This window comes from Castor canadensis, chromosome 5 (genome assembly GCF_047511655.1).
Source record: "Castor canadensis chromosome 5, mCasCan1.hap1v2, whole genome shotgun sequence".
NCBI lineage: Eukaryota > Metazoa > Chordata > Mammalia > Rodentia > Castoridae > Castor > Castor canadensis.
The window spans coordinates 176777424-176805283 of record NC_133390.1 but is presented as its reverse complement, the minus strand read 5'-3'; the positions used below and the strand labels follow the sequence as shown (position 1 = coordinate 176805283).

At 57.9% G+C, this 27860-nt stretch overlaps 1 protein-coding gene across 4 annotated transcripts; it reads right to left on the bottom strand.

Annotated features, from left to right (window-relative positions):
- Positions 1-385: 385 nt before the first annotated feature.
- Rbm38 (RNA binding motif protein 38) lies at positions 386-27860 on the bottom strand. Of its 4 annotated transcripts, none has more exons than XM_074075021.1 (4): positions 27478-27860; positions 26531-26654; positions 25972-26032; positions 386-737 (listed from the first exon to the last, which is right to left on the bottom strand). In XM_074075021.1, exons 1-4 carry the CDS (start codon positions 27712-27714, stop codon positions 722-724), a joined length of 438 nt encoding a protein of 145 aa, XP_073931122.1. In that variant the 5' UTR covers positions 27715-27860; the 3' UTR covers positions 386-721. The 4 variants fall into 4 exon arrangements, with proteins under 4 accessions (XP_073931122.1, XP_020037265.1, XP_073931121.1 ...); XM_020181676.2 differs by lacking the exon at positions 386-737 and adding an exon at positions 13623-14934 and having other exon boundaries at positions 27478-27858; XM_074075020.1 differs by lacking the exons at positions 386-737; positions 27478-27860 and adding exons at positions 13623-14934; positions 27185-27284.

The following is a 27860-nucleotide window of genomic DNA, read 5'->3' as shown; positions in this document are numbered from 1 at the left end:
CCCTCCTCCACATCCTGCCAAGCTACCGCTCCACAGACTTTTCCTGCTCCCTTGTCCAGACTGCGTCCCCTTCATTGGCGATCTCAGGCTGATGTGGGGTTTGCCATCAGCCTACCAAAGCTTCGGCTTAGGACAAGACCCCACCCTAATTCTCTACAAGTAACTGAGTGTCCTTTGTCTTAAAGACTGTGACCAAAATTGTCTCAATGCCAGGCTCCACAAGAGCCAGTTCTATCCCCCATGGCAAGAAAAGATCTCTGATATACACCTCCCAAGCAGCTGCCAGCTGGCCACATGCCCTCCCGTGGGTACTTATTGGGCAACAGTTGTGTGAGAGACCAGGGAGAGAGCAGCAAATAAGACACTGCTGTGCAGACACATGAGAGGTGTTCAGGTCATTTGTGGAGGTGGAGGATGTGCTCAGAGCCACAGAGAAGAGGAGCAGGAAGGGGGCCTGCAGCTCTGAATCAAGTGGTCTTGATTCACAGTGAGAATATGCAGCAGGTAGGAGTTCTTCAAAGACAACAGCACATGCAAAGGCCCTGAGGCGAGTGCTGCCTGAGGGGCTCAGCACGTCACTATGGCAGTTATCAGGCTGAAATTAAACCATTATCCCAGCGATGACTCTTCCTTTCTGTCCTTCCTCATCAGGATCTTACATTTGGCAGGTGCTCAATAAGTGATGAGGACGGCAGGAATGTAGCTCAGTGATGTAGGAAGCCTAGCAGGCACAGGCTCTGGATTCAACCCCAAAACCAAGAAAGAAAAAGAAAAGACAGTAAGTGATGGGAAGGACTGAATGAATAAATGAATACATGAGTTTATATTGGAGGGAGAGGTTGGCGCTGTGGGGATTGGAGTAGAACCCCCACCCCACAGCAGGACAGGCTCTTCCTGGAATGGATGACAGCTGCCTCCAGTCCCCCAGTCCATGCCCACTGTCCCCATCCAGAGCAGGGACCTTGGTGCTGCTAGGGAGAGAGGTAGTGAGGTGGGCGGGGCGATGAGAGGGAGGGGCTCCCTTTCCTGCTCCTGCTGGAACTCCGCAGGCACCTGCGGACTGGACCTTGAGGGGCCCCCAGTGTCCTGGGCCGCTGGTGGCAGGTGCAGCAAGCCCAACAAAGCAGGTAAAGAAGAAGAGCCACAGGGCTCTGCCAGGCTGGTCTGGGGCAAACCCCGAAAGAACTGGGCAAGCATTTAGGGGGAGGCAGGGCTCTGCTAATTACGAGGAGGGACAAAGTGAGCTGGGTGGCCTTGGTCCCCTTGCCACTCCCTCCTGTGTGCCCTCTGGCAGGACTCCCAGCCCACGGGATCCGGTGAACCGGAATGGCTTCCATTCCATCCCAGGGACAGGAGTAAAGCTGCCTGTCCTGGGAAGCCACACTGCTGACAGCTGACCTGAGGGGACATCCAGATGCAGTGCCTCTCACAGCACCGCCCAGTTTGGGGAGCATGATGCATGTTTGTGCAAAATTCTGTGGGTCCAAACCAGAGGCCTTGGCTGCCCTGCTGGGGGAGCTGCATGGGGACGGAATGGAGGGGCGTTTCCATCATAAGCCCCTGGACACCTGCTCACTGCACAGGTTAACGGGAGCTGTGCTCAACACCATCCAGTTGACGAGAGAGCACTCAGGACACAGGGTGCCAGGGGGCCCAGCCGCTCACCCATCATGCACCTGTCTGTCCTTCCTGCCTGGCACAAAGCTCTCTGCATCCCCAACCTCACCTCCAGCAAGCACAGCAGAGTCCCCTCCCGGCCCCCCTCGCTCCCCCGGGCAGTGAGGGGCAGGTACAGGGGAACCTCAGCGAGGAGCCAGCTGTTCTAGGATGTGGGGAGAGTGAGCACCAAGTCAGGCTGGGCTGGCGACAGACTCTGGCTCAATTACTGAAAAAACGATGGTGGTTGAGGAAGAAAGCCTCCTCCCTGCCCCCCAGGAGGACACCAAGTGGCCCCATCTCCCAAACCCCACATTTGCCCATCCAAAGTCTCGGCTGGGTTTGGGGGCATGAATCTCCCCACCCAGGCCCGGCCCTCCTTACAGCTGCAGCCTTCTCTCCCTGACCTCCTGGTCCCCCTGCAGCTCCTCCACCTGGCCAAGCATGGCCCACCCCAGGGCATTTGCACTTGCTGCTGCCTCCTCTGCAATGCTCTTACCACAGCTGCCTCCTTGTGTGACCTCGCCCCTGGGAGGCTTTCTCTGGACCCACCTCTCGGCCAGACTCCCCGTGGGTTCCTCTCCCAGCCTTCTCCATGGGCCTCACCCATAGCAGCGGCTGCTTGCTACGCCATCATCGGCAGCAAGCCCTCTGCACCTCAGGTGACCAACAGAGGTGAAACTCAGCCATCAGCTGTGCCAGGAACACTTGGGGATCTTTGGGCTCAGTGTGCTGTCACTCAGTGGGAAAGTGTTCAGTGATGCTGAGGCTTACGAAAGGGAAGCCAGAATCCAGCCCAGACCGGGCATCACAGAACAGACAGAGGGAACCCAGACCGGGCATCACAGAACAGACAGAGGGAACCCAGACCGGGCATCACAGAACAGACAGAGGGAACCCAGACCGGGCATCACAGAACAGACAGAGGGAACCGTGTTTTAGACACAGCACGGGGAGGCATATTTTCTTTCCTGTGGACCAGCCCAGAGGGAGGGAGCCAGGGGCACCCACTGAGCCTGAAGCATGAAACCGACATAGGCTGAGACACGGAAGAGTGAGAGTCCTTAAAACAGCACCAGAGCTGCTGGATTCAGCCATTCCTGAAGTACAGGAGCCAATCATGTCCAACCATGTCCAGAAAGAGGGCAAACGAATCTAGACTCTCTCCGCTGCACCTGACAGAAAGCCCTATGGTGGGCAGAACTGAGCCCCCACACCACCTTGCTCCAAGACATCCGTCTCTGTCTTCGTCTCTGGAACCCATGAGTGTGTTAAATTACACAGCATGGGAGACTGCAGATGTGATTGAAGCTATGGACTGTAAAACAGGGAGAGGATCCTGGGTTTCCCAGACGGGCCCTTCTGCTCCCTGAGTCCAGAACATCAGAGCCCAGGGCCTCCCCCCAGGGTGGCAGCAGGTTCTACAGTGGGCAGGAGGCCATGGAAAACGAGGAGAGTAGCAGACACAAAATCCTAGCAGTCACCGCGTGCTGGCATGTTCCAGGACCAGGGACACAGCCATGACAGGTGTACCATTCCTGCCCCAGGAGCACCCTGTTTTCAGCGTGTGACTCGGAGCCACATGTCAGAGACAGTGAGAGTGGGAAGGAAGGACAGAGAGGGATGGGGTCAGAAACAGCACTGTCCTACTGCCTGGGGCTCCCCGAGTTTGTGAGCTTCCTGAGGGTAGGGACAGACCTAGCTCTGCTCGCTGCTGTCACAGCAGTGCTGGGTGCCCTTCCTGGAACACAGTGGGCACCCAGTGAGTGTCTGCGGAAAGAGGGTGGAGTGAGCAGTCAGGAGGAAATTGTGGCCGTGGTAAAGCTCCTTCCCACCTCAGGGCCTTTGCACATGCAGTTCTGGCTACCCCCAGTGTCCCTCCCCAGCTGTTCATGCTGTGGTACTTGTCGCTCCTTGTGGTCTTCTGCAGACAAGGCTTGGCCTGTAATGTGTTCATTCATCCTGAGCCTGGCGGGGTGGGGGGTCGGGGGGGGGCTCAGATCCACAGTGAGGGCTCCTGGCCTGCAGGCAGAGCTTTGGCGGTCCTTGCTGCCAGAGTGAGGCCTAAAGGGTTCAACTTAAATGACCCTCCAAGCATCGATGTCATCTGCAGCAGCCTCTGCCCCACAAGGTCGCTACCAGGCTCCTTCTGCATGAGACGTACTGAGGGTGAGGGCGAGCCCAGCCGTAGGCTCTCAGAGGGCCGGGAGCTGACCCTGGAAGGGCCTGTGGGGGCTGGGAAGGAGGACAGCTCTCGGGGAGAGGGGGCTGCAGAGCGAGCCCCACCCCGGGGAGTCTCATGGGAGAGAGAGCCCAAAGTGGCCCAGTGGCAGCGGGAGGCATACCTCCCCCTGGCTCCCCCGAGGCCACAGTCCTCAGTCTTGACCATACTTGCTCAGGGCCGTGTGGCCATCTTTGGGGCTGCTGCATAAATGCTTATTGACTGTGTGTCCCAGTAGAGCGCAGCCCAGGGACAGAGGCTTCCTTGGGTGGCAGGGCATGCAGGAATATGGCCCTGGGGATAGATGGCTCTGTGCTGGGGATTTCTGGAGGATCTGTGTCATCCGTGTGGCCTGGGGGCTCTGGGGCCACGGAGACTGGGGGCACTGGGGCACCCTCCTCCCGGCTTAGCCTGCACAGTGCCTCTCCCGCCTCCAGAAAGCAAAGGACCATGACTGTCCGGCCCTCCCCCATAACTGTGCCCAGCTTCCCCAAGAGGCCACCCCTTCCCCACACCCAGAGCCACGGCTTCAGGTGGGTCCAGCCCCAGTGCTTCCCACAAGGGAAGGCATGTGACCCGGACCTGGCCGATAAGAAGACTGCAAGCCACCAGCTTTAAGGACTGGCTCAAATGTGCGTATGTGGCCCAGGACAGCCAATGAGACGCAATGCGCCGTACACTGGTGTCGCCCGGAGGGAGGAACCCTTTTCATAGACTTGAACCTAGGAGCTTAGAGTCTGGAGCAGCCAGCACAGCCTCACTGGAGACTGAGTTGAAGCCAGCAGAGAAATCAAGTCTTCAAGACGGTGTTGAAACAGCTGGATCTAGCCATTCCTGAAGCCAGAGCGGTGAGAGAGCCAGTCAGATCTCTTTTCACTAGTCTGGCATATTGGGTTCTTTCCCCGCCCCTCTCTCGCTGCTGGAGATTGAACTCATGGGGTTGAGCTGCCTTTCCACCTCTTTTAAATTTCGAGACAGGGTCTTGCTAATTGCCCAGGCTGGCCTCGAACCTGCGATTCTCCCGCCCCTTCCTCCCCAGTGTGGGATCACAGGCATGGCCACCTGCTTCAGTTATCCTCAGCTGCTTAAGAAACACCACCAAACCCACTGGCTTCACCCACCACAGACGGCCCACGATTCTGTGGTGACAAGTTCGGCCGGTGGTTCTCTGCACAGGTGCAGTGTGAGGGTCACCTGGGGTGGAACACCCTGCGTGTGCCAGGGGCCTCGCACCTGCTGCCAGGCCTGGGCCCGTCCCACGCCAACTCACCAGCTCCTCAGAGAGGCCTTTCCAACAGAAGCTGCCACCCACCTACCACCAACCCCCCCACAACCACCACAAGCAACTACCCCCACCCATCTCCTAGCCACCCAAACAACATAGCCACCCACTCACCGCCAACTTGCTACCTCCACCCGGCCACAGATCGCCACCAGCTCTGTTTCTTCCAAACCCAAAGCCTGCTGGCCTCCTGTCCTCTCTGCCCCGTCTGCTGAGGCGCCGCGCTGGGTTCTGGTTCCTCACTAGCCCACAAGCCCGAGGAGGAGGGTGGTTCTCAGCGCTAGGCGATGCAAAGCAATTCGGACAGCAGGATCCCAACGTCTTCATGGGACACCAGATCGTACTGGCCTTCCCAGCTCAGCTGGGCTCCTGCTCCGAGGATCAACGCCCTCCCTACCTCCCCCGGGCAGGCTGACCCTGGAGAACAGGGCTGCGACAGCCTGGGGAGGGGTCATCAGGCCAGGGGTGAGGAGAAGAGACAGCCCAGACTCAGGTGGGGCACGCAGGCCAGGCCATCCTTCTGTTGAGCAGAGGGCACTACTCGGAAAGTGAACAGTGAGGGGAGTGAAGGGGCAGGAAAGGCCTGGACAAGGAGGTCCCCATGAGGAGAAGGAAGAGAGGAGCACCTCCAAGGGGTATGTTAGAGCCAGGACTGAGGACAAAGATGAGAGGGCCAGGGGGAAGGTGGCTCTGAGGAGGAGTCAGTGGGGTGGCAGGGCCAGTTCAGGTCAGGTCAGCCCGAGGAGTTGAATTTTTACTCCAGGCAGTGGGGAGCCATGGAGGGCTTTGGTGTGAGGGGACAGCAGGTTCTGACCTCCACTCCGCAAGATGGGCACAAGCAGACGAGTGACTGAGACAGTAGTCACCCCTGTCCTCCACTCAGGGCGCTCCACAGGGACCAGAGGTCCTGCCCCATCCCTGCCCCCGGCAGGACACAGCAGGAGACACAGCCCCCCAGCCAGCTGGTGTTTGCATATGCGTGAGCATTGGAGCCCAGCAGCAGCTCGGGTCCTCCACGTTCACTTAGCTGCGCATTCATGGAGCTGTGTTAAAGGCAGCAGGCCAGGTGGCCACACCTGTGATCCCACCACTCAGGAGGCCAAGGCAGGAGGACCAGGGAGTTCGAGGTCAGACTGGACAAAGTTAAGGAGACCCTGTCTCAAAAAAAGAAAACTGGGCTGGAGGCATGGCTCAAGTGGTACAGTGTCACTCAGCAAGCTCAAGTCCCTGAGTTCAAGCCTCAGTGCCACCAAAGGGGGAAAAAAAAAATCCCAGGCCTCCAGTGTTCCTGCAGCCGTTACCGTTGGCTCTGCTTCTCCCTTCTACACGCGTGGATTGTTTTATTACGTTATTATCCATTATCCATATCAGAATATATTTACCCAGATTGGAATTTTTTCCAAATGTGTTACTTTTACAATTTAGAATACCTTTATTTTTATTTATTTAAATTTTATTGTTTGTAAATGGTCTGAAGGGGGTCTAACATGCTTGGATATTTTTTTCTTTGCAGTACTGGAGATCGAACCCAGGTCCTTGCACATTCTAGGCAAGTGCTCTACCACTAAGCTACACCCTAACTTTTATTTTTCAATTCTCTAAAACTGCCCCACCTGGGGCAGGGTGGCCAGCAGGCGGCACCCAGGCCCTTGCTCTGCACAGTCACCTGCACCCATCGTGCGCTGAGGCTGGCCGAGGGCAGGGTGACAGCTGATAAACAGGGCCAGGAGCTTATCAGACCACCAGGTGCCACCCTCCTGTGTCCTGAGCTACACCAGCTTCAGGGACACCGAGTGGCTGTATCTGGCTGGCCCCTGACCGGCCGGGGTGGGGGGTCCTGTTTGGTGTTTATGTCTCTGGGGGAAAAACACAAGTGTGACTCAGCAGCTGGGCACCCACAACAGGGAGGACACGCCTGGCTGGCTTTGGGGTAAGGAGGGTGGAGAAAAGGGGCAGAGCCTAGGGCTCCTGATTCAGGATGCCTGGGTTAAATCTTAACTCTGCCATGGGCCACCTCTCTGGCTTTGGGACATGGCTGGATCTTCTTGGCCTCAGTTTCCCATCTGTGAAATGGGTGCAGTCAGCCTTCTGCAGGATGCTGGGGGTTCAGGGCAACAAGCCTACATAGAGGCCTGGAGGTGCTCAGGGGACATAGTTTTCAAGAGACCTGGGCCCAGGGCCGTCCTGAGCTCTGGAGTGGAGAGGCGGAAGCAGGCACTGTGCAAACTCGGCTCTTCATCCAAGGGCAGGACCCAGGGCAGCAAGCGGCTTTCACAGCGAGTGGGTAGTTTTCTCCCCTCTGCTCTGTGGCCTGCTGTGTACAGCGCTCGGTGAGCTGAGCACATCGATTCATCCTCTCATCCTGGTGACAAACCCTAGGAGGGAGGACTGTGGTTCTCAGCTCATGGACAGATAACGTAACCATGGCTCAATCACCCAAAGACCAAAATAGCTGCTGGAGTTCCAGCCATTGTGTCCAAATTGTATCCAGACCTTCCCATGGCTCCATGCTGACCTCCTGCCCACAGTAGGCCAGGTTGAGAAGTCTACACACCTGAAGGGGGCACAGCCCTGCTGAAATGCCCCACCTCCGGCTCCCGGAGGCCACCGAGCCAGGGAGCAACACCGGTTTGGAGCAGACAGACTGGATGGAAGCCTCACCCCTCGAGCCATCTCCTCCGCCCCCGCGTGGGAGGGTCCTGATGAGGAAACGGGCCAGCATAGGACAGGGCACTGTGGGGTGGCTCCCCAGTCCAGCACTGCCCAGGACCAGGAATGCAGAGGTACCGGGGCCTCTGCCATGCCGTGGTGTAGGCCACCTGTCCTTCCCGGAGGACTTCAGTGGGCAGAGGTTGAAGTGACTTCCAGAACCACCTCCGAGGAACTTGGGTCACATTCCGCCAGTGCTCCTGGCCTCAACTGTACCATGTGTGAGGACGCCACAGACAGCCCCAGCCAGGCTTGGTCAGGGACACCCACAGAGCCTCGCGTGCCGGGGCTCGGATCCCAGACGCAAAGCACTATTTCTGGAAGGACTGAAGTATAAATTGCTACGCAGACACCATCCCCTTCCTCGGTAACTGAAACGCTCTGGACTCCAGGCCGCTACATGAACACCAGCCTTCCCGCCCTCCTCACAGTAAGATATGGCTAAGTGACAAATTCTGGCCAGTGAAATGGAAGAGGACAGTTGTATGCAACTTCTGGAAGGTTCAGCATGAAGGACTTGGCTCCCACCCCCCTTTTTTGGCGATACTGGGGCTTGAACTCAGAGCTTCATGCTTCTTAGGCAAGCACTCTATCACTTGAGCCACTCCGCCCGCCCCAACTTGATGTGGCAGTTCTTTTTTTTGATCACCCCCTTCTTTTTTATCCTGCCTGGAACTTAGGCATGATGACTGGAGCTCCAGCAGCCATAGTGGCCCATGAAATGGTCTTGAGGAAGGAAGCTATGCATCGAAAGGGGCAAGGGAAGATTAAAAAAAAAACAGCGGTCCTGATGACTGTGGAGCGCCCATCCAACCCTTAGACTGCATCAGAGTTCTTTCAAATGAGAAAAAATTATAGCTAGCTAAGACCACTGTTACTTTGGATTTTCTGTTGCACTGAGCCTAATTCTAGGAAATGCATCGTATGTGTTGATTGCCAAGGGTGGAAAATCAAAGCTGCATAGGTTTAAGCAAAAGCAAGAACACAATAGCTCTTAGCCCTTGTACAAAAGAAGAAAGGAAAGAAGAAAGAAGGAAGCAATTAAAGAAAGAAAGAAAGGGAAAGGAAAGAAAAAAGAAAAAGAAAGTCTAGGGCAGGAGTGGCTCGAGTGGTAGAGCACCTGCCTAGTAAGCACAGGCCCTGAGTTCACACCCCAGTACCACCACCAAAAAAAGAAAAGGAAAAAAAAAAGTCTAGAATCTACTTCAGCCATAGCTAGATCAAGGGCCCCAAAAATGTCACAAAGACTCTGTCCTCTGTTTTTCTCCACTAGTCACCTCTATTTGTCTTTAAAGCACAAACTCCACTTCCCCCATAACAACTCCCAGCCAGGCTTCCCCACAGGACAGTGTGTGCACTGCAGAGGCACAGAGTGGAGGAGAAGAAGGAGAAGAAGGTGGAGGTGGAGGTGGAGGTGGAGATGGAGGTGAAGGTGGAGGTGGAGGTGGAGGTGGAGGTGGAGGTGGAGGAGGAGGTGGAGGTGGAGATGGAGATGGAGGAGGAGGAGGAGGAGGTGGAGGTGGAGGTGGAGGTGGAGGTGGAGGTGGAGGAGGAGGAGGAGGAGGAGGAGGTGAAAATGGAGGTGGAGGTGTAGGAGGTGAAAATGGAGGTGGAGGTGGAGATGAAGGAGGTGGAGGTGGAGATGGAAGAGGAGGTGGAGATGGAGGTGGAGGTGGAGGTGGAGGAGGTGGAGATGGAGGCGGAGGAGGAGGAGGTGAAAATGGAGGTGGAGGTGGAGATGAAGGAGGTGGAGGTGGAGATGGAGGCAGAGGAGGAGGAGGTGGAGATGGAGGCGGAGGAGGAGGTGAAAATGGAGGTGGAGGTGGAGATGAAGGAGGTGGAGGTGGAGATGGAAGAGGAGATGGAGGTGGAGGAGGAGGAGGAGGAGGTGGAGGTGGAGGTGGAGGTGGAGGAGGTGGAGATGGAGGAGGAGGTGGTGAGGTGGATCCTCCATCTGCCACAGCCTCTCTCCCTCTGCCAGGGACATCAGTACATGGGTGGGGTCAGCAGCCCTCACTGCTTGGGACCAGGGCCTGGGGTCCACATGGCAGCACCCATTTCCTCCCCCTCCTCTAACCACCAGATGCTCCAGTCTGGCTCAGCTTCACCTCAAGCTGGCTGTGGCCACCATACCTCGCACTAAGGTTCACTCAGTGTGGAACCCAGATGCCAGCAGTGGCCCTGCTCTGGTCATCCCACGTCTGTGTGCACATCCAGACGGTGCTGTCTGCTTCCATGTGTGCACGCGTGTGCAAGTGTGCATCCCTGGCTGCACACCAGAGCCCAGGGTGACCGAGCTGCAGCTGCTCTGCGATAGTCTGCACAGCACCTCTTCCTTCCCAGCTAATGGCCCCTTTCGGCTGCTTCCTGGGGTCTCCCAGCACCTGCTGCTTGTGAGGCTTGTGCCTGGAAGACCTGGAAGAGACAGCTGAGAAGTGTCACAGATGGCTGCTTGGCCTCAGGCGGTGAGCCCAGGCAATTCTGGAGTTGCTGTTCAAGGCCACAAGCTCTTGAGCGGAGACTGGCAGGGTGTGGTGTATATGTGTGACTGTGTCACTGAACATCTGTCTACACACGTGTGCATGTTTATGTGTGTTCATCAACATATATGATTGTGACTGTCCCCAGACATGCATATGCCCACACGTGTGTGGGTGGAGGTGTGGCTGTCAGTCTCTGTGCCTGCACGTGTGCACATGGAAGGGCACGGGAGAGTTAGCGTGCACGCACAAATGTGTGTGCATGTGTGTGCAAGGGCCCTAAGGCTTTGTGTGGAGCCAGGGCCAAAGGGACAGATGCCAGTGAGGCCAGGCGCCTCTCTGGGCCCATGCTCCACGAACATTTTCCGTGGGCCAGGTCTGTGCCAGGGTTAGGGACACTGGACAGCAAATCCCTGACCTCTGAAGGATAGTTATGACCAACTTACCCCCACAGCAAGGCTCAGGGAGGTGAAGGCCTGGCTGGGTTGCCCTGGGGGCCTGAGCAGTGGTGACTGCTCCCACTTGTTGCCTGGGAACCCCTTGCAGGTAATAGACCACCCAAAGGCTGTGCACGATGCCCAATGTGCAGTCAGTGCTGCAATGTCTGTCCCCACTGACGACCAGTGTAGCTGGACCCTGGTCCAGCAGCCCTCAGCTCCTGCTTCCCTCTCCTGGGCTTGCCATCCAGAGCCCTGAATCCTAGGACCTTCCTGGAGGCCTGTCCCACAGGCTGCCACCAGCTGATAAGGACAGGAAATGCTCTGGCCACAAGTGGCCTTTCCGATAACCCTGGCAGTGCCCGCCACCCCTCCCTGGCCCCTGGCTCTTATCAGCAGCAGCAAACGTAGGCTGGGTGGGAGCCATGCTGACTTCCCAGAGCTCTCGTGGTGTTTGCAAACTGACAGCCATGGGGCAGGGCCAGGCAGTAGGCTGTCTGGGAGCCCTCCCAACCCATGCCTGATGTGGCCCTCGGAAGCTAGAGGCCCGGACCATGAACAGGGGCTGTTTGCACATCTCAAAGTCTGATCAGTTGGTAGAAGACAAAGGAAACCCTTGGGGACCAGGAACAGTGATGGGAAGGCTGCCCAGGGCCACCATGCCACCCTCCCCTCATTGGGGCTGTTCTCGCCCAGAGCCCAGCGTCCACCAAGGGCTGAATGTGGAGTTGGCAGTGGACTCCAGGGTCAGACCCAGCTGGTGCAGATACAGGCACAAGTTCGCCTCAGTGCCTCCGTTTCCTCCTCTGTGGGACAGGGAAGCAATTGAGGGCTACAGGAGGCAATGGAGGGCTCCATAGTGGTGACGGCTCCTGCACACCACTTGTCCCTCTGTCCCAATGTCCTCTCCCATGCATCCCTCTGCGCACCGCACTGAAGTGAGTCTAGTCTCCGTCCCCTCCATCCACCCACTGGCCTGGCCTCCCCTGGCCTGGATCTGGATACCCCAATCAGAGTAGATGGTCCTAAGATTCCTGCTGGTGCACTTGGGGCTCCTCTGCCACAAATCTAGGATGCCCATTGGCCACCACTGGCCACAGGCCTGTTTCTCACCTGTGTGCCCAGCACAGCACTCAGTGTGAGGCCACGGCAGGACAAGGCAGCTACTGCCCTGCCAACGAGTTGGGATGAAGATAGATGAGGGCGAAGATAGACGAAGGGGTGAAGCTGGCAAAAGCTAGAGGGTCCTGACAGGGGCCAAGTGCAAAGGCCCTGGGGTGGGCTCTGCCTGGTGTCTGAGGAACAACTCAGAGCCTGGTGTGGCTGCAGCCAAGTGAGCAAGGTGTGGGGGGTGGGGTGAGGAGATGAGGGACTCAGGAGCCACAGTGGCCACACAGCTTTGTCTCTGAGGATGGTGGGAGGTACAGAGGGTTCTGAATTAGGGGAGATGAGCCCTGTCTTACACAGGGTCTCTGGAGAGATTGTGGGACAGAGGTAGCCACTGCAAGAGTCCAGGTGGGACAGCGCCTAGACAGCTGGAGCAGAGGAGAGGCGAGAACTGGACAGAATTCTGACAAGCTCAGAAGGCAGAGCCTTGGGATCTGCCAAACTGGTATTTAATTTTTTTCTTTTTTGGTGGTACTGGGGTTTGAACTCAGGGCTTCAAGCATGCTAGGCAAGTGTTCTATCACTTGAACCACTCGGTCAGCCCAGGATCGGCCAAACTGGCTAAGGAGCAAAGGAGAAGTGAGGGGACTGTGACTTCTCTGCAGGTAGGCAGATGAGGGACAGGGGCTGGCTACATGTTCGTGGTCATTCTGCCCTGTGGGGCTGGGACAGGCAAACCTGGCACCTGGACAGCCGCTGGCCCAGAAGAGGCCAGAGCCCCCCTCAACCCTGGGGCCTCTGCTAGGACCCCCATCGTCTCCAGGAACCCCCCTAGCTCCCCTAGATGCCTGCAGCCATTGGGGCCGTCTACTGAGATAGCTCACCCCATAGTGCAGTGCCTTTCCTAGGCTCCCGCAGCTCCCTGGGCCTCAGATGAGGGCCAATCTCACAGCTGAGCAGACCAGGTCGCACATCCCAGTACTGGGGACCCCCTCGCCCGGGCATTCCACATGGGCCATCCTCAAGCCTCCGCTTCTCCCGGCACTCCCCCTTACCCAGCCACACTGGCCTGCTTATCCTGGGGGCCTTTGCACCTACCATTCCTCCACCTGGAGCCTTGTCTCTTCACTGCCCTGTAACATACCCTCCACAGGGCTGGTTGGCATCAGATTACTGGCTGGTTTGTCACCTCCCCCACCAGGTTCTAAACCCGAGGGGTAGGACTGTGGCTCACGACCTCCGAAGCGCTCTGCAGGTGACCAGCACACATCTGTCAGGAAGAATGGATGAACACGCAACTGCGAGGAGTTACCTCCTCTGCAGCCCAGACCCTTGCCTGGGTTCCTCAACTCCGAGTTCTGGGACACTGGGACTCCAGGTGTGGGGCCCTTATACCCAGCCAACACACCTTCCCTTTCAGACTGTCACCTAGCTGCCAGCCTCCCCAGGAGCGGTCATGGATACTCCATCTGCCGTCTTCACAGTCCTTCCTTGGGGTCTCCCACTGCCACCTGACTCCAGAGGGTCTGGTGCAGACCTTAACTCCCACCATCCCTGCCCCGCAAGGGGCTGCACACCACTGGACAGCGCACATGGGGCAGGGTATGCCTGCCCTCCTGTCGTCCCACAGCTACCACAGGCTGCCATTCAATGATCAGAACCTCCAGGCCAGGAGGGACCAGGCAGAGGTCACCCACGGCCACCAACCTTTAGAGAAAGATCAGACGACATTCTCTTTAAAGAAAACAAGTTTTATTTTTATAATCTGAACATTCTAATAAAAATATTATTATAATATTAGCTACCTTTATTTTCGGGGCCTTGACTCGGTACCAGGCATGCCCTGGAGCACCTGCACACTCAGCTCCCTGAGGTAGGATTGAGGGGACACCCTGCTGCCCAGCCCACTCGTCCAGAGATGGGGGGCCTGCGGGAGTCAATACAGGGAGCCCGACAGGCAGGGGTGTCCCAGCTGGTGGACAGCATGTGGCAACAGGGGAGGACAGGCACAGACCTTGCACTCTGACCTCCCTGAGGCCCACCGAGAGCAGGCTGGGGTAGAGGTCCTAAGTGGGGTGGGGAGCAGGGCAGGGCTAAGGCCTCAACAGCGGCGCAGGAAGACACCTGAGAACTCGCCGGGTGGTCAGCAGACACTTCTGTGTGGAAACACTAAAGCCTCCGGCTGGAGCATCAACAAAAACAAGTCTCTCAAAGTCAAAAATAGGCTTGGGACTCTTGATGGCAGTAGTCTCCACTGAAAAAATAGACTGAAATTCTGAAGTCGTCTTAGTAGAAAACAAATCCAACAGGATGACACTGTGGCCTCTGCCACCGGGACATGTGTGCCACAGGCCACGCCTGGACAGTGCTGGCCGCAAGCAGGTGGCCTCAGCGAAGAGGAAGGGGGTGTCTCCCACCAGAGTGGAGGTCACTCAGCCTCCCTCCTGGGCCTCTGGAGTAAGGCACCCGGAGGGACAAGGCCCCTACGTCACCCCTCCGAGGCCGGGTGGGGACAGCCCAGCCCTGGAGCATGAGGCAGGAGAGGCGCAGGAGAAGTGCCGGGCTCTCCCCACCCATTCTTCCTTCTCACAGTCCTCACTCAAGGCACAACGGGACCCAGGCTGGAAGAGAAGCTTCCTGGTGCTGTCCAGAGCACAACAGGGCCCTGAGGGCCTGGGCCGGCCAAGGCCCGGTGGCCCTGCCTGCTGCACCATGGGTGCTGTGGCTGTAGCTGGGCCTCACTGCATCCTGTCAGGCTGCAGCTGGGGCGCCTGGTACTGCAGGAAGGTGGTGCCCGCAGGGGCTGTGGCTGACAGCGTGGGGGGCACAGTGGCCGGGTAGCCATAGCCCACGAAGCTGGCAGCTGTGGCAGGTGAGGCAGCATACGGGTACTGGTCATAGGTGGCTGGTGGGTACTGGGCGTAGGCAGGACTGGCTGGTGTGTACTCAAGGTAAGGCGAGGACAGCGCCGGGACTGGGGTGGCCGGGATCACCACGCTGGGCTGTAGGATGGCTTGCGGGTAGATGTAGTGGGGGGTCAGCCTGCGGACCAAGCAGAGAGTCAGAAGCAGGCAGCAGAATGTGGAAAACACAGCGGCTCAGGGAGCAGGTGGTGCTGTGTGCTTCATCTGTAAAACAGGCACAAGATGCACCAGCTGGCTCCTACCTCAGGGCCTTTGCACAGGCTATGTCAGGTCCCTGCAGGCCATCTGCACAGCTTCCACAGCACCCTGCCACCCAGTAAGGCCTTCCCAGATTAGACCACCCACCCCACACTACTGTCTCCAACAGGACCCACTATCGGATATGAAGAACCCAGGGCAAAAATAAAAACGTGGGGCCTTTATTTGAAACTGATTAAAAGCCTGGTGAGGTGGCACACACCTGTCATCCCACCAACACGTAAAGAATAGGAAGATCACAGTCCAGGCTCACCAGGGCATAAACTCGAAACTACTGGAAAAATATTAAAGCAGAAAGGGTTGGGGGCAAGACTCAAGTGGTAGAGTGCCTGCCTAGCAAGCACCAAGGCCCTGCATTCAAACTCCTGTACTTCCAAAAAAACAAAAAGGCGGGGGGGGGGGGGGGGGGGAGATTAAGAATTTCAAGACAGTGCTGGATGCTGGTGGCTCACACCTGTAATTCTAGCTACTTGGGAGGCTAAGATTGGGAGGATCATGGTTGGAGGTCAGCCTGGGAAAATGGTTTGAGAAAGCCCATCTCTCCAAACTAATCAGAGCTACGTGGACCGGAGGTGTGGCTCAAGCATAAAAGAGAATGCTTTGTAAGATTAGTGAGAATGCTTTGTAAGCACAAAGCCTTGAGTTCAAACCCCAGTCCCACCAAAAGAAAAAGAAAAAAAGAATCCCAAGGCAATAAGGGCAGGGTGTGGAGTCACCACCCCAACTGGCACTGCTCTGCTTGGCTCCCTACCAGGATCACTATGGCTGCCACGGGAGTGCAGTACACACCTGCTGTGGGCCACATGGGTGAGGAAGTGGAACAAAGACCACGGTGAGAGACATGAGGGCAACTGCCGAGGATCAGGCCGCACGCACTTACCCACGCCCTGCTGAGTGACAAGACACCCGCACCCAGGGAGCAGTTTAATCCACCAGTCTATCATGACACCACTCTACACAATGAAAACTAAACCCCAGGGAGCAGGTGACCAGCCAAGGTCTCCCCTGGCGACAGGGGCACCACAGAGCTGACACAGAATGCAGTGTGGCCTGCTTTCTTCAAGTGGCCCTGGCCTTGCCACAGTGCATGCAACCTAGAGGGGAAACCAAGGCTGGAGGCATAGGGAAGGTGCTGCCCTGGAGTGGGCCTGCTCTGTTAGCAGTTGCTGGACGGGCCCTGGGTGCAGCAGCAGCACCACCCATCCCAGCCCATTACAGGCCACGTACCCACTCCTGCATGGTGCAGGGAACAGGATGCCCGTGGGTGACTTGGGCGGAACAGGATGCCCGTGGGTGACTTGGAGCCTCAGCTTCCTCCCTCGCCTAAGACAGGCCCACCTGCCCACCTGCTCAACCCAGAGATGCTGCTCTACCTGGAAAGAAAAAGGAGGGCATCCTCTGGGTGCTCCCACCTGCTGGGAAGGAACGGGTCTTGTGGTATGTGAGAGCACACCAGACACCACTCCCCCGGCTGGGGCCTTGGAATGCAGAGGAGCTGGTGCTCAAGTCCCAGAAGCACGTATGGAACCATGGAAAGCCCAACTGTCCCCCATGGGAGACACAAAGAACTGAGAATCCCGCGAGGCCGGCCACTCCATAGCACACGGAGCACGTACAGAGGGAGGAGGGAACTAGGATTAGTGTGGGTCTGAGCATCTGTATGGGGACAAGGGGTCCACGTGCATGACTCAAACCAAAGCCACCAGCCACCACAGTAGGACGTGAAGCCCAAAGGCCATCAGCTGCCAGCAAAAAGCCACGGGGCTGCCGCTCCATGCGCTGGAACCACACCCGGGCATGAGCAGGGAGTCGCTGATGCCAACGCCACAGTGACCCTCATGAGCTCCATGCCAAAGACAGCAGTCGGCAAAGGCCACAGGCAAATCCACAGGCCACACGGAGCCAAGTGCCCAGAGGAGCTGGGGCAGGAACGGGCCTTGTGGGCCGAGGCAGTGGCAATGGCTGCCTAACACCGTGAAGACAAGAACCCGCCACACGTGGACAACAGGGTTGTCACGTGCACTTTGCCACCACAGGAACACGTACAGGCCCGGAGGCAGGAGTGACAGCGCCAAGCTGGGAGATGTCCTGGGGCCAAGCAGCATGAGCAGCGGCAAAGGCAGGCTGGGGCTGATGGCAAACGCCTGGAGACTCATCCTCCCTGTCCAGGTGCTCCTGTGCTACATCACCCCAGTTGCCACTCCCTGCACACACAGTGACCTTTCACAGATGTGTCCTGCAGGGGCACCCACCAGCCCTCTCCCACTTGACATCTGTGCTGTCCACCCTGCCTCCTCCATGGGAAACAAGTCCTGAACAGCAGAGGGCCTGGATTCAAATCCTCCCTCTGGGATGTGAGGTAGTTTCATGTTCCTGTCCTGCAAGGCTCTGCTTCTAGGTCAAGGAAGACACAGCACAGCAGCAGAACACTAGAGCCTCGTGGGAAATGACAGAGCAGAGGGCCAGGCTGCCTGGAAGGCAGGGCAGGAGAGGATGAGCTGGGGAAGGGAGGAAATGGCAGCAGAGAGGAGGCAGGAGGAGGGGACTCTCTCATTGTCACCTGCCCACAGCCCTCCCCTAGATCCACAAACCAAAACTGTGCTGCAACACCCCCTCCTCCTGCCCCCTTGAGGCCCTGGTGCCTCAAACACTCAGGTCCAACCCTCCTGGAGGCCCCATGCCTGCTCTTCTGGCTGGGGCCCTGTCCTGGAGCGACCTCCCTGACCCACACAGGGCCAGCACCACCTCCCTGCAGACCCTGCTCCCAGGCCTGGGTCTGCCCCACAAATGGTGACTCTGGAAAGCTCTGCCCAACTGGGTCTGAGGCCTGTCCTGGTTCTGTGCCCAGCATCCCGGTGCCCCCAACTCGGGGGCCCTGTCTGGCCATCAGAACCTGGACAACATTCCTGAGACTTGGAGACTCTGTAAGCACTCAGCCCAGAACGTCCCCAAACATGAGGAGGAGTGCCCCCACCTTAGACCTCCCTGGGCGATAACAAAATGGCTCCCTGCAAAGCCAGATGGGCAAGGGCTCTGCACTGACCAGGGCAGCAAGACAGGGGACCTAGGTCCAGGACACATGCACTTCAGGACCCAAGGGTCCTTACCCACCTTGAGGGCCCAACCTGGCCAGATGCTGCCATTTCTACCTGGCTCCTGGAGGCCCTGCAGACTTCTCTACACACCTATCCTCAGAGACAACTCGTAGCTGTGGCTTGGGCAGCCACTTCTTGTTTGTACTGAGCCCAAGACCCTTACATAGCACCTGAAGCCACAGAGCAGGCCCTGCACTTAACTCCCAGAGGCCACTGGCCACTGTGCTCTCAGGGCCTGGCTGGGCCTAGTCTGGGATCAGGCTGAGAGAACTGGCGGAGCAGGGGCAGTAAGGAGTGTGTAATTCCACTGCACTGGGCCAGACCAGGCAACGAGCACTGGTCAAAGTCAAGGTGGAAGAAGCCACAAAGTGTGGGGCAGGGCAGGGCAGGCCTCAGCATCTCTTCCAGTCTGCGCCTGGGCTCTGCACTTAAGCAAGATGGAGACCTGAGACCTTCCATCTGCACCTGTGCCATCGGCCCCAGAGGCCCTGGCACAGGCAACTCCACCAGAACAGTGGCTCTCACCCAGGGGCTGTGTCCCAGGGACGCCACACAGCATCTGGGGAACTTCAGGTTGTCTAAGCTGGGGAAGAGAAGAGGTGCTCCAGCACCTCAGAGTATGAGGCCGGGGTGCTCATACCCTACGATGCCCAGGACAGTTCCTACAGCACAGAATTACCCAGCCCCAACATCACTGGTGTCACAGCCAAGAACCAGCCCTATCGCAGTCTCACAAACAAGGGGAGGGGTGGCAATGAGTACTCACTGAAGCCACGACCACAGGTGTCCAAGCTGGAGGCCAGAAGGAAGGCAGGAAGGGGCAGAACATGGGGCCCACGTCTGCACACGCAAACTCACTTGGCCCTCTGGCCAGAAGGAAACACTCAGCTGCTGCCTGGGCGGCCTTGGCTCCAGGACCTGTACATCAATTACAGGTCCAATTTCTGCCTGCCTGCCTGGCCCTGGAAAATAGGGCCACGTGTGCCCAGAAGCTTCCCCACTGCCACCAAGGCCTCCACTTGCCTGACCCCCTCGCCCTGGAAAAGGCACAAGCTGCCTACCTGCCAAGTCTCAGGTACAGTGTCCCTGCATAGGCTCATTTGCCTATCTGCCACCATGGTAGGGCTGGCTGCCCTCCCTGACTCCGTGAAGAGCTCACCTCATCACATACCAGGAGTGCCCTCATAGCCACTCCTCTCCCTCCTCAGACCAAGCCACCTAGCCAGCCAGCTGGAGAAACCAATAAAGACCTCAAGGCTTTGTTCCTGGGCCCAGAACACTCCAGGCAGCTTTTCATGGAGCCCAGAAGCAAACTGCAATGCCCCCACAGCCTTCCCATGTGACCAGGCCTTAATTCTCATCTCCACTCCTGTAATTCCCTCCCAAGACATACCTGCCACCCTGGCCTCCTCCCCTGACTCCTGTCGGCCCCAGGGCCTTGGCACCTGCCATGCCTCTGCCTGTAGCTTCTTCCCTTAGCCAGGGGAAGAAGCCCTCAGGGGCCCTCCTGGGCTGCTTTTCTTACCATCTGAAAGAAGACCTCTACCTTGACCACTGTGTTCCCAGGGCCCGGCACAACCTCCGCAGAGTGCTCAGGCAGGCCCAGCCTTACAGGCATCAGGGCGGGCAAAGGTAATCGGATGCTTCCTAAGCCAGAAATCCCAACCCCAGGACAGAAGGCATCACATCCTTGAGCAGCCACAGTTGGGCAGGCTAGGGACAGGTGGCGTGGTGATGTCCTCATCACTACCTCTGTGGGATGGGATGCCCCTGGGCTGCAGTGAAGATCACCCCAAGTCCCAAAGACCACAAGCAGTACTGGCAACCTCCTCCTTGCCCAGAGGGCCAGCATAGATGGAGGTTCTTTCTCTCCCAGGACATTCAGCCTTGGGCTTGGGCTGGTGGCAAACGAGTCATGGTGGAAACACACAAGCAGTCAGCTTGGCACGTAAAGATCAGGGTGACCTCCACACAGTCCAGCTTCTGTCACCACAGGCCTATTTCTCACCCAGGAGCCAGAATCTGAGAGGAGAAGAGACGCTCCTCTTCTTTCCCAGCTCTAGTACCCGAACCTCATTTCTTCACCTGTCCCCTACAGGAAACCTCCCCTCCACCAAGCTTGTGGCGTGCGTAGGGATGCTACCCTGTGTCCCAGGACAATTCATCTCACCCCTGTGCAGAGGCAGGGGAAACACTTCCTGGCGTGAGTGACATGGGCAGAGACCAGCAGAGGGCCCAAAGGTGGGTGGGAACCCTCCTTCCACCCAGGCCCACGGGGTGCAGGGTGCAGCTAGGAGGGGCCGCTCAGGTTCTCTGCTTCCCTCTGGTGCCCTGGCCTACACCAAGCCCCCACATCATTCAGGACTGTGTTGGGCCACTGGAAGGCTGGAAAGGCTGGGTCCTGGGAGGGACGTGCATAGGACAGGCCTACCACGAGCTGAGGGGAGGATGGGGGTTGGGGAAGCCTGGTCTAGACTAGAGACATAAGAGGCACGGTTTGCACCTTCTTCTCCACCTCCCACTAAGAGAACAGGCTGAAGTCTCTGCTGAGCTCAACACATTCCAAGGTCAGCAGCAAACAGTCAGAACAGCCTAGGTGACTTGGCCCCTGGAGACCTGGTTACAGACCAAGCAACATGGATGTCACTCGGCTCTCTCTGGCCTTAGTTTATCCACTTGCAAGCTCAGGGTGTCAGAGCCTCCCCTTGGGTCCTGGCTGCCCCCTAGGAGGAGTGAGGACTCTGAGCGCTGGCGTGTGAGAAGCTCCCAGTAGGCAAGGGCAGCTGCTAACAAGAGACAAAGCAGACAGTGCCCAGAGGACAGACAGAGGCCCTTCTCAAAGCAAAGCAAAACTCATAGCAAGAAACAACTGGCCACAGCTCAGGAGGGCCCACTTCCTGAACACAAAGCGACCTCTGAAAACAAAAATGAGAAAAGCAAATGAGCCCACTTCACTTTTTCTGCTCCCTGGGGCCCTCATCCCACCAAGTTGGAGGCTATATGGCAGCTCAGAGAAGGGGAGAGGGATGGCGAGGGTGGAGCCCTGGGAGCGAGGAAGCCAGGCTGGCAGGCTTCCTGGGAATCCCGTGATGGAGCTCAGGTTCCCTGGGGCCCAGCAGACCGCCGAGCAGGTGTGGGAAACGGGTGGTCTAGCAGTGAGTCCGTGTGTGGGAGACATTGCTGGGTTCCTAGCAATTCCCCACCTGAACTCTTCCTACCTCCACCCAGAGTGACAGCCAAGTCCATCAGCACGGTCCTTCTGGACCCCAGGCTCCTCCCCACCTTCCAGCCTGGCTTCTCCTTCCCCTCCACAGCTCTGGTCCCATGCGAGCCTGGTGGTCCTCCTGCAGGAGGTGCTGTAAACACTAGCTGGATTCCCTGCCTGCACCCAGTATGTCCACCTGGCAGACAGGGCCACTGAGCTGCTGCGAGGACAAGGCAGAGAGACTTGGCTCCAGAGGGGCATCTAGACTCCTGGGTGTCAGTCGGCTCAGGTACATGTGCTCTGCCTCAGGACATATTTCTGCTGCTGACCCAGTGCACCCAGCCTCTGTCTGTGGATTAGCTCTTGTCCACGACCAAGGCCTGATACCCTGGCTCAAGGCTTTGGAAGAAGCTCTCTCCAGTCCCAGCAGCAGAGGCCTCTGCTACCAGGGCTCTGGGTGCTGAGCAAACTCAGCCTTGGAGAGGAACCCAAGAATGCTCAAGGCTGGCTGCTGTTACAGCAGACAGGCAAAAACAACAGGTGCAGCACGGGCCACCCTCAGGGAGGGCCAGATGCAGCCCACGCTTGGCTCTAGACAAGCTGCCAAACAGGAAGCAACTGTGAGGGGAGCAGGCAGGGCCACCCCAAAACACCCCAAAGAGAAAAAGGTGACGCCATTGTGGGGGAGGGCCTCTGAGCCCAGCCACTTGTCCCCAGCACCTCCAGGGCCAGCTCCTCACCCCCTTCCTTCCTCCTCCTTGGGCCTCTGCAACCAAATCACAGAACGTCACACACCCGCCACCCTGGAAAATTCTGTCCTATCGTTCCTCCTTACTTTGCATCATGAAATCACGACAGACCCCAAGAGTACAAACAGTTCAGAGGAGCCCTGTGTTCCCTTCTCTGCTGCTCCCTAAGACATCTCACTAACCAGGTGCACTGTTAACAGGTGCAGGCCACTGTACAGTGCTGGGACCTACATGCCAGACCCAGGTCAGAGTTTACCCATTTTGCATGTGCCAACTTGTTTTGCATGTCGTGTCATTTTGACACAAGCAGGTTCATCCACCCGCAATTACATTCAACACACAGCACTTTGTGGTCCCAACTGAGGGGCCAGCCTCCACAGCTCCTGCTCAACATGGGCTCATCACTCAGATCATGAGGCAGACAAGACTGGGCCCCTGGGGCTGAGAACTGTGTCTTTCTTTTTGAGACAGGATCTCGTGGGCCTCCTGCCTCCCATCCCATCGGTGCTGGGATGTCTTTCAGAGCACCCTGGGCACAGACAGCACATGGCACACTCAGGAAGAAGCGGTAAGCACACAAAAGGCTTGGAAGCACCTCTTGAGGGTCTTCCCACCCTGTGCCCGTCACCGTTCCTGGACCTCTTCCCTCAGCCCTATACCCAGGGCCTGGTGAGCACCAGGGACCTTCACCTGGTTGCTGAGACGATCTGCCTGCTGAGAAAGCATAGAGCAGGGGTCTGTGCTCATTCAGCTAAGAGCTGCCACGTGACCAAGAAAGTACAGCGTGGGGGTGGGGGCCTGGAGGAAGGGACACAGGCCTCAGAGCACCCAGCAGGCACAGCTCTACAGCCCTAAGCCTGTTTCACACAGATGGGTCAGCAGACCTTGCTAGGGCTGTCGAGACAAATCTCAAGTATTCTATGGTCAGGCCCTAATCAATGCACTCACTCCAGCCTTGAGCTAGCTCTGTGAGGCTGCCACTGACTGTCCCCATATGAAACAGGCTGGGCCTAGCCTAGAGCTGGGGAAGACCCCAAGGCCTTGCTCTAGCACACTGTGCCGACATCTTGCAGCTCCCAGACCCCAGAGCCTGGCCCATGCCTGGCACAGGGCAAGGCCTCAGTGATGCGAACCCACAGCAAGGTCCCCTTAAGAACAGGAAGGGCAACTTGCAGAAGCCCTTCAAAAACAGCCCAGGAGAGGCTCCAAGTGTGGCCAGGAAAAGGACTAACCTTGGCTCCCGGATACCTCAGGTATGGAGTAGACAGACATCCTTAATCCTGAGCGACCCTTCCCGGCTGGATCAAGGTGCTTCCTGGACACTGGTAATCTCCAAACTGCTGTGACAGCTCTCCTGCCTGCAGGTTACTCACTGTCCCACAGCACCGGGAAACAGCCCCTCAGCTGGGAGACCTGTGCTGTGTCTCCCATCACACTTCTCATGCAGGCCCATGGGCTGGCACGAACCACTTGCCCACGGCCAAGGAAAACTGCTCTGGACACTGGGCCTCAGCCCCCACACAGTCCAAAATGGAAACACACAGGCTGGAAGGTTCAGGAAGGCCTGTTCAACTTAAGGAAAGACATGGCAGGGAGATCCAAGAAAGAGAGTGTAGAAGTTCTTTGGGGACTCTGTCTAAGCTGATGATGTTTCTGAGCAGCCAGGCAAGGACTCCCAAATGGCCCGGCCTGAAAGTGTTGCCACAGACCCTTCAGAATGGCCTGAGCCCCAGAGGCTGGGAAACAGTTAGTGGGGCACTGTGGATTCCAAGCTGTCAGGCAAAGCTCCCAGCGTGCCCTCAGCTGTGTGGGCCAGGCCCCACTGCCAGCCCTGGGCCTCCCTGCCAGCCCCAAGCTGACAAAACCACCCGCTGAGTCAGGCCTGGCTGTGCCCTGGCCTGATTGTTTGCAAAGACAAAGGGGAAGCTGACAGCAGACTCTCTGGCCCCCTAAGGGTGGGGAGCCGGGAGCTTGCGCTGACAGTCTGCAGCCACTCTAAGGCCACACAACCAGGGCCCTCCTGCCACCTGGGTCTCCACAGGGTCTGGGCAGGGGGAGGCGGTGGTGTGCGCCTCAAAGCTCAGTTCAGTGCTCTCTGGGAAAAGAAAGGACAGTTCCTCTGACCCCGCCCGTTTGGGTCTCCACCTCTTGGCAGCCAACAGGGTCTGAGGCCTCTTTGTGGTCACAGTTTTAAATACTCAGCCCCTGGATCTAGTTACAAATCCTTGTCACCTGAGATCAGGTGCACACAGCGGTAAGATCAGTGAAGGACCCCGAATACCCTTGGATGACAGGGTGTCCCAGGACTGCAGGCAAGAAGAAAGGTCAGGTGCCCTCCTACCAACCTCCAGTGAGAGGTAGCTGAGAGCCTGGGTTCCTGGATCCGCAGCCTGGATTCAAATCTCCTCCCACTTATTATTCCTCCTCCCTCCAAAGCTCTCCAGCCTATTCTTGTCTCAGTCTCCCTATGAGTGACATCAGTCCTGACTTTGGAGGCTAGTTGTGAAAGGACAGGCAGAGGGGATCTGTGGGGAGCATGGCACCCCAGCCCACCCACAGGGCACTGTTTTAAGAGGTGTGGTTCCCACTGAGTTCCCAGATGAGGAAACTAAGGAGGCCATATGCAGAAGCAGCAGAGTTAGGACTTGAACCCAGGCCTGTGGCCCCGGAGGAGAAGCAGCTGTGAGCTGTACTTGAGTGAGAGGCTCTGTCCCTGAGGCAGCAGAGGGTGAGGCATGCATCTGGTCTCTGTGTAACAGCGGCCACTGGAGCAGAGCCAGCTGACACAGATAGGGACGCCCTCCTTGCTGGCCTGAACCGCAATGGGTGAAGCTGAGTAAAGACACAAAGGGGTGTCTGCAAACACCTTCCAAGACAGCCCCAGACATTTAGGAATCAGATCTCAGGGTGAGAAGAATGTCTAGAACCATCTGCCCCAGGGTCCAAGCTCCAAGCTCCCTCCTGGGAGGACAGATGTCCAGCTGGGGCCCAGGCCCTGTGTAAGTCCCGGAACCTCCTACCACTGAGCCTACAGGAGCCTGCTGATGTGCACGGATGCCACAGGGAGCCACAGTGCCACATCGAAGGAGAAGAGCTCCCAGAGTGGGCAAGCAGTGCTTTCCCCTCGAACTTTGCCCAAACCCTGCACACTCCAACTAAGGCATAAATTCAGAGGCCCATTCTAAAACTGCCAGCCACCCACCCAAACTCCAACTTGTTTGCCCCAACTGCATTGGGGCAAACAGGCCTTGCTGATCATGACGCTGGAAATCAGACCAAGTGACAAGGTCCTTTGTGTCCCTATGTGTGCGTACTTATCAGACGTTTTAAAAACGGAGTGGGTAGGAGGGGAAGTCCTTTTACGATGGAAGAAGGTAGGGCAGACTGCTCCAAAATGACTCACACAAAAAGCCAGAAGCTGGGTGCTTGTTGTGAGTTCACAACAATGACATCTGGTCCTGACCACAGCTCACCTGACACAGCATTCGCAAACAATGCACCCAGGCTGGCAATGACCTAAAGCCAACACCTTGCCCACAACAGAGCAGGTTGGAGGGCACCCAGTCCACAGTTCCTAAGAGGCTCGAGGGGAGAGGCTGCTTGCCCCAGAAGCAGCCTGAGTCTGTCCCCCACTCAGAGCCCAGGCAGGCTGTTATCAGCCACATCTTACAGGAGAGGAAGTAGAGGCACAGGGCACACAGCCAGTGAGGGGGATGGGTGCCTGACTCTCCCTCCACAAAACACAATCATGTGGCTGAAGATGAAAATTACCCTAACCTTTCAGTCCCAGGAAGCCCTGGGACTTCAGCTCATCTCCCAAGATCTCCGGCCCCACACCAACCACTCACCCATACGTCCGCTGGATCAAGGTTGTAGCTGGATGCAGCTGCTGCACACCGACGGCAAAACCTAGAATGAACAGACAGTTAGGGACATCAAACTGCACAGGAAAGATGCCCATAGGCGCGTACCCACTCACACACAGGGAGGCTGAACCATTCAGGCTGCACGCCCCTAGCCACAAGGGATAACTAGCTTCCTCCTCCTCCCCAAGCTCCTACCACTGCCCCCACTTGTCCATCCCCAAACACCAAAAGCAGGCCCTGGCAGGGGGAGGGGGGCAGTGGGCTGTCTGAGAGACTCCCAGCCTCCAGCCCTGGGGGCAATTTCCAGAGAGGGCAGCTGGCAATCAGGGTGATGTACCCTCCCTGCCCTGTCCCCAGGGCCACACACTGTTGAGACAGGGTCAAGCTTCCAAGCTGGGGGTGACTCCCGAACTGGCTCTGCAGGCACATGATAGCTGACTGCCACTCCCAGGCAGGGGGGAGGGGGGAGTCTTTTTCCATCGGACAGATACCAAGGCTGAATATAGAAACCAAGGACTGTGAGGAAAACACAAGCTCTCACCCGTCTGCAGGCTCCGTGGCTTGGCGCCCAGATATGCCAGGTTCACATTGGCCTTGCGGCCATCGATGATCGGGTTAGGGTCTTTGCAAGCCCGTTCAGCTGCTGCCCGGTCGGCCATGGTCACCTAAAGTAGGACAGTCAGTCAGGGGCTTCCCGCTGAGAGGCTGGGGAAGCAGGGAGGTGAGGGCAAAAGGCTGCCCTGGCACCACGCCATCCCCCTCCTTCTTCTCTCCCTCACAAGGCGCCTGATATTCAGGACCCCTGGGCCCAGTACCCTCTGACCCCAGCACAGGGCTCTTCCACAAGTTGCCCCCCTGGACTCCAAGCCCCTCCCCTCAAAGTTCCAGTACTGGGAAATCTAGCCTTCAAGGGCAAAAACAATCCTCTGGGAGGTGGAGCAAAAAACAAAACAAAACAAAAAAACCGAACCCCAATGAAATGGGGGCCCTAGGCCAGGCCTGCCACCGGTGATTGCCGCTAATTTCCTCATGGGAGGAGTTAAGCGACTCTAGTTGCAAGGGAAGAAGGAAACATGTCTTCAAGTCGTTTTTACCTAAGTTGATGTTCATTTGGGGAAGGTAAGAGGTCTGCTGGAAAGTGGGGGAAGGAGCCCAAGGGCCCCAGCATCCCCTGGGGCGAAGCCCTGCTCCCTACCGGCCGGCTGCTCCAGGAAATCCCGAGTGGCCATCAGGCCCAACCTCTCTCCACCAACTTAGGGGTCCTAATTGAACACAGCGGGCTCCTTTCTGGCGGCGGTGGGGGCGGGGCGGCTGGGCCGGGCCGGGCCGGGCCGGCGCCCGGGGTGTGTGGGGGGGGGGGGAAGCAGGTGCGCGGGGGCGCCGGGAGGTGGCAGCGAGGCGCCCCGACTGGACTAGGCGCTGGGACGCGATAAGGCGGGGGACCGGCGGCGGGGGAAGAAGAGCGGGCCGGGCCGCGGGGCCACTTACGAAGCCATAGCCGCGGGATTTGCCAGTCTGGCGGTCGGTGATGACCACGGCCTCCTCGATGTCCCCGAAGCCCTCGAAGTACTTCCTGAGCGAGGCGTCGGTGGTGTGGTAAGGCAGGCCGCCCACGAAGATCTTGGTGAACGTGGTGTCCTTCTGCGAGCCGTGCATGGCGCCGGGGGCGGCCGGGGGCCGCGGAAAGCCCGCGCTCGGGGCGCACGGCGCGGGCTGCAGCAGCATGGGGGGGGCGCCCCGCTGCTACGGACCCGGGCCGCGCGAGGCTGCGCTCATGGGGGGCGGCGGGGAGCGCCCGTCCAGTCCGCTCACGCACCGCTCCCTCGCACCCGCCTTGCGCACTGCTCCGTGCTCCGCACCCGCGCTGCGCG

What these genes read in the sequence shown, in the direction of transcription:
- Rbm38 (XM_020181676.2), bottom strand. Translation starts at nt 27,714, where the DNA reads ATGCTGCTGCAGCCCGCGCCGTGCGCCCCGAGCGCGGGCTTTCCGCGG. An exon ending in AATCCCGCGGCTATGGCTTC is followed by an intron (nt 26,655 to 27,477) that starts GTAAGTGGCCCC and finishes GTCCTACTTTAG; the next exon opens with GTGACCATGGCCGACCGGGC. An exon ending in TTGATCCAGCGGACGTATGG is followed by an intron (nt 14,935 to 25,971) that starts GTGAGTGGTTGG and finishes CTTGGTCCGCAG; the next exon opens with GCTGACCCCCCACTACATCT.